General features: G+C 36.9%; 1 protein-coding gene across 2 annotated transcripts in view; it reads left to right on the top strand.

Moving 5' to 3' along the window:
- PRKG1 (protein kinase cGMP-dependent 1) overlaps window positions 1-15911 on the top strand; it is a 1182852-nt gene extending 1166941 nt beyond the window's left edge. For both annotated transcript variants that reach the window (XM_024744836.1, XM_024744835.1), the window contains exons 13-18: window positions 4238-4379; window positions 5511-5674; window positions 11650-11772; window positions 11854-11916; window positions 13133-13199; window positions 14996-15911. In XM_024744836.1, coding sequence (XP_024600604.1) covers window positions 4238-4379; window positions 5511-5674; window positions 11650-11772; window positions 11854-11916; window positions 13133-13199; window positions 14996-15094 — 658 coding nt within the window. In that variant the 3' untranslated portion in view covers window positions 15095-15911. The remainder of the gene's footprint in view (window positions 1-4237; window positions 4380-5510; window positions 5675-11649; window positions 11773-11853; window positions 11917-13132; window positions 13200-14995) is intronic.
- Window positions 15912-17295: the final 1384 nt, after the last annotated feature.

The raw sequence follows: 17295 nt of genomic DNA on the forward strand, positions 1-17295 counted from the left end.
AATGATACCATATATACAAACAGATTTTGAGGACTATTAAATTTTTTTTTAATCTTGGAAATAGGAACTATAGCACTGAAATGTTAATTGTTGCAATTTCCCGGGTTTGTCCTTTATTAGCTATCATGTTTTATCTTCTAGTTTGTGACTTTTTTCCACAAATTCTGTTCCATTATTTGGAATAGATTGGTACAAACTATATTTTATTCACTTCTCCTCTATAACAGTTACAGAATTGTCAACCACAACTTTCTTAAAAATGTAAGTGGTTGATATATATATATATATATAGAGAGAGAGAGAGAGAGAGAGAGAGAGAGAGAGAGAGAGAGGTTATTAGTATATATTACATATTAATATTAGTATTTAATACATATTCTAATATCATTTACTTAATTTGAGTTTTTTAAAGTGTGCGTTAATTTTTCCTACAGAACGTATTAAACAATTACATAAGAAACCATAATTATCACATCTCACTTCTGGTCTCGAGTCTTCCTGGATGTGTTTTATAAGCCAGCAAGTGACTTTCTATATATATTCTCCTTAAGTCCAGCTATTTTATGGGAGGTGATTACTTAAATTCCATCTTAGATGACCCATTAGGTGGAATCTGTGTCATTTCTTAATTTGGTTGAAAGTCCTTTAAGGAAATGAGTCCGTTTTCATAATAATTTAGCCTTCCTACTTTGGCAATAAACCTGTAGCATCTTCGGGTTTATATACTCACTAATGATTACTGTCACTAGTCAATGAAAAGAGGGAACTTGTCTTTCAGTGAGAGATGCTTTGTCTTTGTTACATTCTGCCATTTCGGGACTTGGTTATGACAAGTTTATTAAACACTGTGATTACATTTTAATTTGAGTCGATCAATAAGTATACATAACCCTCAAATCCCCTGAAGCAAATTGTTGTTATCTACTGCCATCTAGCTAAGATAAAACACCTACTCCCTCCCGAAGAGGATATAAGGACCTATCCCTTACTTGTTAATTGAAATGACACAACTGTCAAGGCATAATTTATTATTTCAAAGAGCTATATAGGGGAATGATTTCTTTCTTCAAGCAACTTTAACTGTTGATAAAACAAGCTTTCGTTTTAAATCCAATTTACATTGTCATTTCCAATTCTAATAGTAATGTTTCATTGTGAATCACCCTAATGCTGTGTTTTTTGACTGCTTTCCAAAAGGGTATTTTAAAATTCACAAATTACCTACATCGAATATTTAGTGATGAAACTGTGTTGCTGGTAAACATTTTGTGTGCATATATTGTGTTGATTTGTCACATAACACAGATTTGAGACAAATTTTTAATTTAATTTTTAAAATCAGTTACAAATATATTTATATATGGGAGATACTCAATACAGATCTGTTGAAGGGCTAGAAACCAGCTTTCTAGAGCCCTCCAAATTCCAAAATGGCTCAGAAACAAGCTGTCAAGAACTGAAGACCCAGTGATGGATGTTTATGGTCAGTTCCCTTCATGATGAAAAAGGAGGGTTTTGATTGGTAAGCAATATAAGGATAATTTTCACCTGTACACTTGGGAGAAGCATGGAGAAAGTGAAAAGAACAGAGATTAGCAGAAAATGCTTCAGAGCTGACTCACGGCAATTAGCCTTTGCAGTGAGAAGCAGCAAACATTGGGTTGGCCCAAAAGTTCGTTCAGGTAACATCTTAGGGAAAAACCCGAACGAACATTTTGGCTAATCCAATATTTCAGTAGTAGTGATAGAGTTGCAAACTCCCATCCCCAAGAGACTGTCCTATATCAGTCACTTTTCCTAGATTAAGACACTGGAGGCGCTAAAGAAGAGGTTTTGGTGCTCAATAGCAATGGCTACTACTTACTGAGTACCAGATGTGTGCCAGGCACTTACTCTAATACACGCCTCAAGTTCTTTGTATCCTCACAACAACCCAAAGAGTTTCTGTTACTAGTCTCATTTTGCACATGACAACACTAAGACCTGGAGAGGTACAGTCAGTTACTTAAGATTAAACAGTAAGTGGAGGCCAGATTTGAGGCCAGGATTTTGCTTCATTCAGAGCGCACATTCGTAACCTACGGCCTCCTCTGATGAATTTGAGTTTGCATTAGGATTTTTTTCGTCTTTCTGCTAATGATCAGCTTGTTCAGAATATAAATATGAATACCATTCAGAGATGTCATGAGAAATTGATCTCTCAGTAAGTGTGTACTCTCTTTACAGAAACAATGCATTTGTCCATTTGGTTCCATTTTATTAACAACTGAATATTAAGGGAAACAGATCTGTTGCCCAGCATTGCAACTGCAGAAATAACTCTTCTTCTAACAGGAAGCAAGAATTGTAGGCTTTTGAAAAGGCCCACCCATATTGCAATTAGACAGTCCTGATACAAGGAAGTAATCAATTTTTGTATTAAAACAAGGCATGTAATGTGAAAAAAGACAAAGCTCTATTCTATGTACTGTTTTGTTTAGACTGTTTTGCTTTGCTGTGCTCTCCATTGAGAAGGGATTGAAGTCATATACAGCACTCAGTATAAAGTTGCTCATTAATTATCTACACATGGATCCTTACTATTTCAGGCAAATGATCTCGCAAAGAAATATGCTGCTCTTGATAGACAAACATACTTAATTAAGGACAAAGATGAAATGACCTTTAAGGTGCTATTCTAATCCCTTTCCCAATACACAGGATTATATAGTGTTGGTTCTGCAAAGATAGCTCCAAGTCAGAAAACAATTGCAGCATAATGTATACCATTCATTTCCTAATATAGATGCAATTCTTCTCAAACTTTTTCTTGTCCTTATAAATTCACAATTGTTCCATCCAGATATTGTTGAAGAGAGATACTAGAAATCTAGTGATTACAGTTAAGAGTCTAGTATCTAGAGGAGTAGATATCATCATGCCCTGAATTGTATTTCAAAAGGATATTCCCTTTGGGAAGAGCTAATTATTTCAGTGACAACTCAGGGGACATTAGTAGTTAAAATGAAGACTATACCTTTCTGGAAGACACTGCCTATTTCTAAAACATGACCCGAAAGATAGCTGCTTTAGCCTTAGATTCACTGATAAATTTTGCAAGATAGCAGCCGTATCGTACTTTTCGGTTTGTTAGAATTTCTCAATATTGAAAAAGAAGCAAATGTGAGCAAGATGCAGACTGGTATCAGTGACTCTCATGAAAGCAAGCTCTGGGCCTCCGCTTTGCTGCATGTTCCCCAAAACCACCTGAGTGCTTGCTGTCCTGTTACATCTCAGCCAACTCAAGAGCTGATGTTCACACTAATGTTCTTGAATTTTCACGAAATTATTTAATTGCATTTACTACTACTTGGGAAAGAAGAGGGGGGGAAAAAAGTAGTTTATCTTTCTAAGGGATTCCATAGGGAAAAAAAAACAGGTAAAGTATAAAGGTTCTGCCCTAGAACCAAGGAGTCAACCTTAGACGCCAAGGTTTTTTTCCTTTACTGTTATTTCATTAAATAAACACACACTCACGCACACATACACGTACAGAGAGACAAAGAGCTTTCTTGCTAAACATCATAATCAAGTTTAATACACATTCCCTTCCAATTGCCTTTTTCCTTATCTTTTAGCTCCATCTTTTCCTTCTAATAAGAAGGCAGTAGCATAGGAAATATTATTTGTCTTGCTGACAGAAGTTTCAGACAGAATACTTAGATTGCGATCTGTTATCAGTAGCGTTGTAACTCATTTCCAAAGTGGTTCTTTGAAAACATTAACTTTTATTCACACTCATGAGCCACATCTCTATTATTTAGAAAGATTAAAAAAACTAAGAATAAATATGACTAAACTCATAAACCCTTCTTTAAAAAACACCCCTTGGTAGACGAGGTCTAAAATAGGATTTGCCTCTCTTCTGCCCACCTCTGTAACTGCCTTTTAACACTGGAGTGGGCTGTTGTGAGGAATCCACGAAGTACATGAAACGTGGTATGTGGTTGACCTCCTCTTCAGTATATTCAGGAAGTTAGATTTAACCATCCTACTCATAAGGGCAAAGAATTCCTTGACTTAACCCTCAGATGCTTTTTAAAACCCAGTATCCAAAGGTAGCCCTAGGACATTTGGCCAGTAGGACACTGGTCTCTGGGGTCACATTCTGGCGTAGGAATATAGTGACATGAGAAACTGACCCTTATTAGACAAACTAATTTCTTTCCTACTTTTTATTCCGTTTTCTGTGTCTCAGAGGTTCATTTGAAGATTCTACAACCAGATTTTACACAGCATGTGTGGTAGAAGCTTTTGCCTATCTGCATTCCAAAGGAATCATTTACAGGGACCTCAAGCCAGAAAATCTCATCCTAGACCACCGAGGTTACGCCAAATTGGTCAGTGTGTGTCACACATGGTTTCTGCCCTGCACTTTAAAATACTGGCTAATGAACAGGCTGTAGCGTTACTGTTTTCAACTAACTATTCTTTCAAGTTATGTAAAGGTTATGAGAAATTAAATTGGCTAGGTTTTAATTAATAATATTGCTGGCAAAACATGCTTAAATAGGCTCGCGCTTGCTTGCATGTGTTCGTAGACCCAGAAAAGCTTCGTAGAAGTCCTAGGTCTAGCTGGGTTTCTGCTATCCAAAGGGAATAGGTCATATGTGGAGAACCATGAATCATTATCTTAAAGAATACTGTAATGCTAATGGAAAAAAAGGGCTTGCTGGCAATGTTATCCAGGCCATGTTAGTAATAATATTAGTAATAATAAAATTGGCCAAGAGCTCTAAAGATCTACAGTAGAAGGGAAGTTCTCTTATTTTAAAATGTGTAACTTTCGTAGACTTTGGATCTTTCAGTGCCTGATTCTGTTTTTTAAATTTTTGGAATTTTTATTCAACCTATGATTTTCAAAGTAATCACATCAATGATAGTTAATTATTTGTATTCTCAACCAGTTGTTTTAGAAAAAAAATGGTTTTCTGCATTTGAGGCTCCTGCTTCAAAAGTTTTCTAGAAAAATGAAGAATACGTTTCGATTTTATCTCTTTGTTTTCCAAGGACAGAGTTATTGGTCCCATAGCTTTGTAACTCAGCTCCTTCAACAATAAAAATGGCTTCTCAATTAACACTAAATGAATTGTCCACTTCATTAAGTCCAGCAGATATATGGAAAATATGCCTGAGTAAAGGAGAAATTATTTGTTTATACCCCAACCTCCACTGGCATAAAAGAAGGAAAAATGGAAAGTATTTCCATAAAGAAAAGTTTGCCTTTATTTTCGGTGATGTGAATTTTATCCTATGTTAAGGTTTCAACTTTTCCTTTTGAAACTGAGCTTGAGCAGGGAGGCTTTGTTTGTTTGAAATATACAGAGGACTTCTTTTAGAAGACAGGACTACAATAGTTCAAATCTGTTTTTATTTTATTATCATCATCAGCATACTTCAACAAAGTAACTTTTTGCTTTTCAGCTTAATCAAAAGTGGCTTGGAATATCTTGTTTTTTTCTCTTTGTAAGGTTGATTTTGGCTTCGCAAAAAAAATAGGATTTGGAAAGAAAACATGGACTTTTTGTGGGACTCCAGAGTATGTAGCCCCAGAGATCATCCTGAACAAAGGCCATGACATTTCAGCCGACTATTGGTCACTGGGAATCCTAATGTATGAACTTCTGACTGGCAGGTATGGACATTGATAGAGAACTGCTGATAAAAATAGACCAGCAAACAGCTACACACTCCTGTCTGTGTCACTCTGACGAGACCATCTTAAAGTACTTTCACCAGATCTTGTTACCACACTTTTTAATCAGTTTTGCAGATAACCAGGAATTCATAAAGTAAAAACTAAAATGGGTCAGATGAGGAGAACAAACTCAACATCAACTCTCAACTCTCATTATTTATACATATGTGAATGTGGAATCATCTAGTGTCTTTCTGTGAGATCTCTGAGCCTAGTCATTTAGCCAGCAAGGAAGATGAAAGTCATATAAAAATAGAGTCAACTATTTGTAGAAATAAGAGAACCTGTTAGCAACTGTTATATCTAAGTGAGACGTAAATGCTTTGCAGATCTGTTGTGTAATAATATTGTAGTCATCAACAACTAAAAAAGGTCCTGTGGATACGACCAGGTATAAAACGGACTATAAACTCAAGGAAAAGAGGAACAAATATGCCACCAAGCCCTGTGCTCAGGACAATAATTAAGAAGGTCATTATGAACTGAAGAGCTCAGAAGAAGGTTAAGTTTGTCCAGGGAGGCTTTTGAAGAACGTAGGACTAGCTGGGCTTTGCAGGAAGAATACAGAGAGCAAAGTTCACTCCAGGCAGAAAGGCATGGCTTAAATAGAGGGGGAGTAGTGGGCAAAGACGTGTAAAAGGTTCATGTTAAGAAATGATGGGAGATCCAAAAGAGTCATCTTTCAAGAACAGTGTTTGGACTCCATCCAGAGAGGGACTCATGGAGGATTTTCTGATAAAGGAGTGATGTGTGTTGTGGTATTTAAGGAAAACAAGCTGGCAGTAATGGGTAGAGCAAATTGGAAGAGGGATGGGGAGGCTAGTTTGAAGATAATTCCCATAATTCAGATCTAAGAAGAAGCATGCAGTGGAATGTGAAAGAATTACTTAAGAGAACTTAGTAGCTACAGTGAAAATGAGAGGAAGATGGGACTTTCAGTCTCGTGGTTATTTGTGCGGATTCAGTGAATCTATTAAGCACTGAGAAAGTCTAGAACATAGGAAGCACTCCATTGATGCTAACACCTACTACTAGTACTACCATTACGAGGAACAGTTATGTGGTGGTTTTTATTTCACTTGTGGACATTTTGAATTTATTTATTTATGGCTGCGTTGAGTCTTCGTTGCTGCACACGGGCTTTCTCTAGTTGCAGAGAGCGGGGGCTCCTTGTTGTGGTGCACAGGCTTCTCATTACGGTGGCCTCTCCTGTTGCGGAGCACGGGCTCTAGGCTCATGGGCTTCAGTAGTTATGGCGCACGGGCTTAGCCGCTCCACAGCATGTGGGATCTTCCCAGACCAGGGCTCGAACCCGTGTCCCCTGCACTGGCAGGCGGACTCCCAACCACTGTGCCACCAGGGAAGCCCACTTGTGGACATTTTATACCATTACTCTTGAAACATCTTACGTTGACTTCAAATTAACAAACCTCGTTGGTGTTTTCTGTTAATTTTAGATGAAAGATACATAGGCAAAGGCAGCTAAATACCACAGGAGAAATGATTCAGAGAAACATGGGAAGAGTTCAAATTGTTATCTAGAATTTCTTTGCAGCTGTTGAAAGCATGATCTCTTTAAAAAAGTAACTTCACGAATGTCTGTAAGTGTTCATAGATGAAAATTAGTAAACTTGCAGACCTCAAGAACAGTACAAAGCTGAAAATCATATTATAAGCAACAGAAAAATAGAATAATAGCAATTAAAAACCCAGCCAGCCAGGGAGATAGTAGATAGACCTTAGGAAAAAAAAAAAGGATATAGAAATTATTACAGAAAGAAGATACAGAAGTCCAAGGAAATAGGAAAAACAACTGTATATGAAGAGAGGATTACAAGTGGAATAGAAAACATACTCAATTACATGATAGAAAATTCATGACATAGACCAGTCACAGATGGTCTCAGTGGATCGTTTTGATCAACAGTAACCATGGGGAAACAGTCATAACACCACCATGTGTCCTAGTGCAATTTCCTAGCTTCAATGATAAGGAATAATTATATAGTCTCTAAGCTACAAAAGCATGTCATATATGATGATGGGAGTGAGGAGGATTAGAATTCAAGTTGTTGGCCTCAACTTTCTCTATAGCACCTTTAATGCCAAAAGATAGAATATTAAGAACTACGTAGTTCTGAGAGAGAGTACAACTCAACTAATTTATACAAAATCAAGTTATTCTTAAATTATTCTTAAAATATAAAGACAACATATAAAGTGGGTACCCCAGGGCTTCCCTGGTGGCGCAGTGGTTGGGAGTCCGCCTGCTGATGCAGGGGACGCAGGTTTGTGCCCCGGTCCGGGAGGATCCCACATGCTGCGGAGCGGCTAGGCCCGTGAGCCATGGCTGCGGAGCCTGCACGTCCGGAGCCTGTGCTCCGCAGCGGGAGAGGCCACAACAGTGAGAGGCCCACGTACGGCAAAAAAAAAAAAAAGTGAGGAAAGCAATTTAACAATGACTAAGGAATAAATGAAATACATCTGGGATTCACCTGTAATCATTTAACAAATAGTAACCAATAACTTTTGTCAAGAACTGTGCTAGGGATTTCCTGGTGGCGCAGTAGTTGAGAGTCCGCCTGCCGATGCAGGGGACGCAGGTTCGTGCCCCGGTGCGGGAGGATCCCACATGCCGCGGAGCGGCTGGGCCCGTGAGCCGTGGCCGCGGAGCCTGTGCCCCGCAACGGGAGGGGCCCCAACAGTGAGAGGCCCGCATACCGCGAATTTTAAAAAAGCGCTTAAAGTGTGTACCCCAGGGCTTTCTTAGAAACACTACTGTATGACCAAGTCAACTAAGAGATGAATCAAAATAAATTTGGTTATTGAGCAGAATGGAAGTGTTACAGTCTTTGGCAATTTTAAAAGTTAAGGTGGGAGAGAGAAGGTAGGAATGACTATAGGAATACTTATTTCTCATAATTCACAACTAGGAATCTTAAGTATTTTTTACAATTGAATTATGTCATTATAAAAAAGAAAACTCCAAAGTGTTTAAAATATTTTTTCTTTAAAATTTATTGGAGTATAGTTGATTTACAGTGTTGTCTGTCAGTTTCAGGTGTACAGCAAAGTGATGCAGTTATACATATAGCTATTCTTTAGATTCTTTTCTCATATAGGTTATTACAGAATATTGAGTAGAGTTCCCTCTGCTATACAGTAGGTCCTTGTTGGTTACCTATCTTATGTAGAGTAGCATGTGTGTACTCATCCCTCCCTGCTACGTTTCCCCTTTGGTAACCATAAGTTTGTTTTTGATATCTGTAACTGTTTGTTTTGTAAATAAGTTCATTTGCTTTTTTTAAATTAGATTCCACATATGAGTGATATATGATATTTGTCTTTCTCTGGCTAACTTCACTCAGTGTGATTATCTCTAGGCCCATCCATGGTGCCGCTGCAGATGGCATTATTTCATTCTTTTATTATGGCTGAGTAATATTCTACTGTATATATGTACCACCCCTTCTTTATCCACTCCTTCACTGATGGACAATAAGGTTGCTTCCACGTCTTGCCTATTGTAAACAGTGCTGCTGTGAACATTGGGGTGTGTGTATCATGTTTTTCTCCAGATGTGTATGCCCAGGAGTGGGATTGCTGGGTCATATGGTAGCTCTATTTTTAGTTTCTTAAGGAACCTCCATAGTGGCTGCACCAATTTACATTCCCACCAACAGTGCAGGGAGGGTTCCTTTTTCTCCCCACCCTCTCCAGCACTTATTATCTGTAGACTTTTTCATGATGGCTATTCTGACCAGGGGAGGTGATATCTCATTGTAGTTTTGATTTGCATTTCTCTGATAATTAGTGATGTTGAGCATCTTTTCATGTGCTTTTTGGCCATCTGTATGTCTTTTTTGGAGAAATGTCTATGTAGGTCTTGTAGGTGTTCCACCCACTTTTTGATTGGGTTTTTTGGGGGGTTTTTTGATAGAGAGTAATCCCTTGTTGGTTGCTTCATTTGCAAATGTTTTCTCCCATTCTGTGGGTTGTCTTTTCGTTTTGTTTATGGTTTCCCTTTGCAAAAGCTTTTAATTAGGTCCCATTTATTTGTGTTTTTAATTTCTAGGCGGTGGATCCAAAAAGATTGCTGTGATTTATGCCCAAAAGAGTGTTCTTCCTATGTTTTCCTCTAGGAGTTTTATAGTATCAGCCTTATATTTAGGTCTTTGATCCATTTTGAGTTTTTGTGTTAGGGAGTGTTCTAATTTCGTTCTTTTACATGTAGCTGTCCAGTTTTCCCAGCACCACTTATTGAAGAGACTGTCTTTTCTCGCCTCCTTTGTTGTAGGTTAATTGACCAGAGGTGCATGGGTATATTTCTGGGCAAAAACATTTTTTAGTGTTGTTGGTGAAGAAGCACATATTGAAATTCCTCAGCTTAACTTCAAGTAAAATTAAATTGAATACTTTATATGTTTCACATATTGCCTGAATATCTTGGCCAGAACATGCATGGCTTGCAAAAGTCACCTTTAATAAAATTATGTTAGAAAGAACAAGTTGATAACAAGAAACTCCAAGATGTGGTGGTTCTTCATGTTTAAACTAAAAACTGGCAAATTAACTTGAGAGTAGAGAGAATATTCAATCATAACATTATGTAAAGAATTCTTAGAATACTAAATAGAATTGGATATTAATACATTATAAAGAGTGGTTTAACGTGACACTTAAGGACCAATAGAAAGTACTTATGGGACAAAACCTTAATGCACACAGCCCTTTTTAAGCAATTCATTGTTTTCAACTTTCTCAATAGAAGGAAATATTTGAACTGCTAATTTTATGGATAGACAAAAAATAATCCAGAAAACGTCTTCCCCCAAGAAACCCCAAGAAACATGAATGAGCCCTATCTTAGGAGATAAATTCCAAAGAAATCAGCTGTCAAAATTTAAAATTTATTGGAGTATAGTTGATTTACAGTTCCCTTCTGAACTGTGGGAAAGTTGATGGAAGGAGCTGACTTTAGTCACATCTGTATTCCCTGAGCCTGGCACAAAGCCACAGTCCAAGGATGGATAGGTAAATAACCCAACAGATCTAGCTTATGAGGGATTGGGTATCACATCCTTTCTAACAAAGAGGATGTCTTGCACTAGGTTATCTACTGAGGATGGATAAAGAGGGAGAAAAAAGGATAGGAAGAGCACTGTTCTGTAGAAGCATTAGTTCAACAAATATTTACTGACCACTTACTATGTGTTAGGCGTTCCACCAGACTCTGGGAATACCAGCAGGGACTGGAAGGGAAGACAGACATAAAACAAATACTCATCAAAATGAAGTAGTTACAAAGTATAGTAAGTGGCATACAGGGTTCTATAAGAGTGTAACAGGTGAATCTAACTTAGACTAAAATTTAAATTCCAGTATTAGATTATTACATTAGGTTTGTTGGTTGATAATGTTTATATGATTCATTACATTTGGGTGATCAGAGCAGGCCTTTTTGAGTAAGCAGCATAACACTTAATAAGTGAGGCATTAGCCAGGAGGCCTGGGAAGTACCTAACAGTGCCCTGAGGTGGGAGAGTGCTGGGTACTTCAGAGGAGCAGAGAAAGGCTGGTCTACCTGGATCCCAGTGAGTGAGCGCAGTAATGGCATGAGATGGGGTCATACACCAGTGATGTTCTTGTAGCCCATTCTAATGATGTTGGACTTCATCCCAAGTGTAATCACTGAAAAGAAATGAGGGGAACAGTGGACAAACTTGACCCATTTATGGGTTTTGCTAAACAATTTGCTTGGAAACATTTCCACACTGTTTTGCCATTAATCAAGTTTCATTTCACTATTAATATGTCCCCAAATAAGAATTGTCATTTGTGGAGTTATAACAATAAGTGTTCTTATTTAGAAAACCAAGTACTATCTCTTTTCATGTCTCTCATTCTTGCAGCCCACCTTTCTCAGGCCCAGATCCTATGAAAACCTATAACATCATATTGAGGGGGATTGACATGATAGAATTTCCAAAGAAGATTGCCAAAAATGCTGCTAATTTAATTAAAAAACTATGCAGGTAAGCATTTCAACCATATTATTTTTTAAAGGATCATAATATGGAAACAATTAGATTCCTTAACAATTATTTTATTTTTAGGGATAATCCATCAGAAAGATTAGGGAATTTGAAAAATGGAGTGAAAGACATTCAAAAGCACAAGTAAGTGTTCTTTCCTTATAACTTTAGGTTTCAGAAAGTATTTTCCCAGGCTGATGTTTTTAAGGTAGTGGTTGTATATAACTGATGCAATTAGTCTATGGGAATATCCAAGGAGACACGTAGACTAGTTAGCCTTGTTATTTAAGACCTTTCGAGTTGCGTCTCTGGGACTTTATTTAGACATATCTGACCCTCTGACATTCTAAACAACAGATTCACTGAATTTAGTTTTTCCTGACTCAAACTAACTAGCACTTTTCCTCTTGAGCATGAAGAAGAAATACATATTTTTAATCCTGGAATTCTATTCTCTACCAGAATATTAAAAACAAAAGTACTCCACCCTAGATCATGCCTCATTTCCTTGAGTCAACCTAAAATATATTTTTCCAACCATTTCCTAGTTAACAGTCTTTTTTCTCTGTCATAGCATCTATTTTTTTCCCAAGCAATAGTAGCATCTTGAAGATCAGACCTTATCCATGTTGACTGGATGTATCTGAAGCTAAACTAAGACCATATTGGTTTTTCCCTATTTGTCTGTTTCTGTAACATGCACAGGAAATTCACGTATCTACCAAGAGGAATGTGTTTACCCTATGAATGTCTAAAAGGCCTGCCAGGAATTTGGTGTAAGCATTTGTGAATGATGAAACCTTTCAAAGACAACAACAACAAAAAACCTTCTGTGATATTTGGCCCTCATTTCTACAGAAAAGCCATACGCAAAATACCTTTATTCTACCAAAAAGAAAAAAGAAAGAAAATGGGATACTTAGAGACCAAGACAGTGATGTGAACAGGTTAATTAACTGAGGCTGCCCACTGAATCACTGACAAAGATGGAAAGATAATTTTCTGTCCTGACACTTCATGCCCTGATTCCACCTTCTTAAAATAAATCTCCTGTAGGGCCCAGCATATTATGACATTTATTAAGTTATAATGATTGTGTAGGAACAAGGTCCGAGAGACATTATGACTGAAATTCCTAGAATAAAAAGGAGTTGCTTTCTAATTAGTGTCTAAAATTTTGACAATTAGATTTTTAAAAAAATATGCATTCCATTTAATAAGCTAACATTTAAAAACATGCAATTAAATTGAAAATGTTTGCCTGTTTTCCATCAGTCATGGACATCATATACAGGTTGCAATGCGAAGACTTCAGCTGAGGTAAAATGTCTTTAACTATCTACTTCTTTTCCTTTCTTAGATGGTTTGAGGGCTTTAATTGGGAAGGCTTAAGAAAAGGCACCTTGACACCTCCTATAATACCAAGTGTAAGTAGACTTTCCAGCTTGTACTAGTGTGACACACGTGAAGGTGTTTGTCAGTCATCCAAGGTCTGCTATTTTTATCCTATGATCAGATTAGATAAACTATAGGAGAAATACTAGATTAAAATAGTGACATCTTCTACAATCCAAGCTTAAAAACAGTGTTAAATATTGACAGAAGAGTATCATGAATCTTTTTTTCCTCATAATATAAAACCTTCATACATCTTCGCCCAAGAATATACTCACAACCTTATTTAGTCATATTCATGAATTACCACCAAAACTATGTACACTGTTTGCACGTACATCTTCTCTCTATACAAGATGCAATACGTTCTTAACAATTTAGTGTGTACTTGAGTATACTTGGTGTGAGTTACGATTATCTGCTATTGTTACCTTCTGTTTATGATTTCAGTTTACTCTCCACCATGCTCTGTGTCTCCAAGAGTCCAACCCAAATGGACCACAACAAAACATTCCCAGCCCTTCGGTTTCCTGTTGGGTGTGCTCAACAGTCCAGCAATCAGTTTCAACAGCTTTCAATTCCTGGCCTATATTGTTTCACTTACGCCCCACATAGCTCCTCTGCCCCTGCCCACATAGTACTCTGAAGCACTCCTAAGCACAATGGTGTTCTTTTAAATTCTCTTTTCTTAACACATTAGGTGTTTTGTTAAACTGCTAAGCCACTAAGTCGACTAAGTGTTTACATGCTATCATTAACCTGAAATAGATTTCAATTGACTGCATTTATAGGTACAATACTATATCTAGCTAATAAAATGTGATGTGTCTCAACTAAGGAGGAGAGGGCTGCGTTGCAGTCCTGAACCTTTCATTTCTATACTTCCTTTTTCTGGGACTAATTTAAGATCACTTCTTCTACAGAAATATTTTTCCTACTTCTAAGATTTATTTCTACGCTAATATTTATGTTTATTCACAAAGCAAATTACAGATGCTAACTGCATTAATAAAGTTTTACTTTTAGAACAAGAACAGTATAAGAAACTTGAAGAGGTAAATATTAAGTCTAAATTATCCTAACTTATATTTACCAGGCGTCTCCTTTTATGCAGTCAGTAGTGTTAAATTATATGGGGGAAATATATATATATATATATAATAGAATATGAGGTCCTAAATATTATAGAATATAAGGGAAATTAAAGTGTTTCTTTACTGCTTTTACTCATGCTCTGCAGATTGGACTTTGCCCAGTAAATTTGTAAGAGTTTTTGCTTAAGGTTAGAAAGGGCTTTTTATCATACTTAGAATAAATACACCGAAATCCTTAAGATGACTTCTGCCTATTTCTCATTTCACTCCCCTCCTCTTTTATACAGTAGCCAAATTGACCTCTTTTAGATACTTCATAGCATGGAGCTCTCTCTTTCTCACCTCAGGACCTTTGCATGTGCTATATACCCTCTTTATGGAAACCGTTAATTCTTAGGTTTAATACTTTTTCCACAATCACTCTTTTTTACTCATGACACCTTGTACGTTTTCTTCATAGCACTAACCAAAGTTTATAATTGTCTACAGCTGTAATTATTTGTTTGACTCACACAATTTATTCTTTCCTAGAGTGTAAACTCTATGAGGGCAAGAGCCATGTCTATTTTTATTCACCACTGTAACCCCCAAGACAAAGGACAAACCTGCTCATGGTGGTAGACATTCCAAAAATAGCCATTGAATACAGACTGAATAAAGAATGTTTTAAAAATCTAGCTTGGAAGGCCCCTAAAAAAATCAGAAAATTTTACCGTTCGTTCTCTTGTTCGCAGGTCGCATCACCCACAGACACAAGCAATTTTGACAGTTTCCCTGAGGACAATGACGAACCACCACCTGACGACAACTCAGGATGGGACGTAGACTTCTAATGTATTTCTCTTACCTGCTTCTGCCTTGCTGAAGACAGCTTTTTCTGAGACACAGCTGCCAGCAAACCTGAAAGAAAGAGAGAAGATTAGTGCTCGGGGTCACCATGATGCCTTTGATCGATGCTGCTCCAGTAACTACAGTGGCATTAGGACTTATTGCTTAGATGACAATAGTGCTCTTTACATGTTTTCTGTTTGAACCTAAAAATAGCAGTTGACATGGTGGTCCTGAAGCAAAGCCTTTCACCAGTAAAGAAATGTTTTCTATGGTTGCAATGATCTTGCTTTGCTCTGATTATAATTTGAAAGACTGTAAGAAACACTTCAAAGAGAGTCAGTACCTTGCTAGAATTATCAAGGAGATCAAAAAATAATATATTGGGTACGATAGATTAGATTACTGTGGTACAAAAACTGGACTCTTCCCTTTCTTCAAGTGAGGGTTGTAGACTCTGTTACTGCAAGCTGGTGTAAATACCGTATACAAGAGGACCACACATCTGCTGGTCACAGAGTTCATGTCAAACCAGTGCTAGAAGTTTCATGATTTTCTTTCCCAGCAGTGCTGATGACGAGACTGAATGTTACCTTTCCTTTCTGACAGATTTTAAAAATTGATATGATAAAAGCACAACTGCTATGGAGTCTGCTGAGAACTCTCATAGCAGGTATATATGTGTTTTCACAGAGGACTGAAGAACACAACATGCATGATATTTGTTTCTTTTTGATAAATTGGCATGACAGAGTGGGACAAAAGCAATTCACAAACCATTTCATATTTTTTTAAATAGCGTGCTTAAAGATGGTCCTGGAAATAAATGACTAGCAGCCAACTGGTTTTTATTTATCTCACACACCCTCAAATATTCCCTTTTATAAAAATAAGCCCTTAGGGTAGGGTGGGGTGGGGTGGGTTGGAGAGGGATGAAGATCCATCCAAAAAAATAAAAACTATATATAGGTGCTATGTATATCTTTCATCTGTAAATGTCAGTGTCTAAACAGACAACACAAATTCTAATCATTACATGTGTAGCCAGAGAATCAAGCATTTTCACTAAATTTATCAAACCAAACTTCTGTCAGATTTCACTTATACAACATAGTCTAGGGTTGAGGGAGACACAGCATAGTCTAGGGTTGAGGGAGAAAGGTGACTAAAAATATATTTGAACTAGCTTCTTGTCTTAGGCCTGAACCAAGAAAAGAAAAGAAAGCAAGCGCAAAATCATTAAGATTCACCCGATGAGAACCCTTACCTATGTGAGGTCAGGGAACAAGACAAGAACCTGGGCAGGTGTGATTACCTTTTTGTCAATGGGCAATGAGTCTATTAGCACGTGAAAGGAGGAAAGGAGTAGAAACAGGAACCCGATTTCTTAAAAGTAAATTGGAGCTAAGTAGAACAGAAATACTACAATTCTGAAATATCAGACTAGCTAGGAAAGACTAGATTTGAAATATCGAATTGATTTGCTTTTTCACATGGGGAAAAGAATCAGCAATTTAAACTGAGTCCTTTGTTGGCAGGCCAGTTGACAAGTGTTAGCTGTCAAAAGTAGCACAGCCATTTGGAGCTTTTCCTGGACAAGTGGCATTGTACCTCCTTAGGCAAATGTATAATTTTATGAGCTGTCATCCTGATTTGGAACTGTATATGAACATGGCATATTAAACAGAGGTTTGATCTTTTCCCGTAGACAGTGTTTAAAAAGTCAATCAAATATAGACAGTTCTGCAAAACACATGTCCACCGAGATTATATAGTATCCAAGAAGGCATATATTATGATTTTTGTTTGAATTTTTCATACCAAGACTACTTTAGAATATATGTTATCAAAATATAAAAATCTAAGAAACATTTGGAAAATAAGAGTATTAAGGGCATATTATATATAATTAGAATAAATTTAAATGAAAATTTGATCCTAAGATATTATTATTATTCTTGTATTATCGGATTTTTCCCTCCCTATTTCTCAAAATTGAACTATTCCTCAAAATACTCCCCTTCTTCTACAGATATTAGAAGATAAAATTAAACATATCAAGTTAAAATCCAGCTATGAATGCTACTTCAGAAGTTTAATATTGCTTTTAATTGGGCTTTTAAAAATATAATTTCAATGTTATTAGTCAACGTTCAGTGATTTTTTTTTTTAAAGACAGTGGTGTAGGCATGCTAAAGGTTTGCTA

This window comes from Neophocaena asiaeorientalis, unplaced genomic scaffold (genome assembly GCF_003031525.2).
Source record: "Neophocaena asiaeorientalis asiaeorientalis breed wild unplaced genomic scaffold, Neophocaena_asiaeorientalis_V1.1 scaffold131, whole genome shotgun sequence".
NCBI classification, from domain to species: Eukaryota; Metazoa; Chordata; class Mammalia; order Artiodactyla; family Phocoenidae; genus Neophocaena; species Neophocaena asiaeorientalis.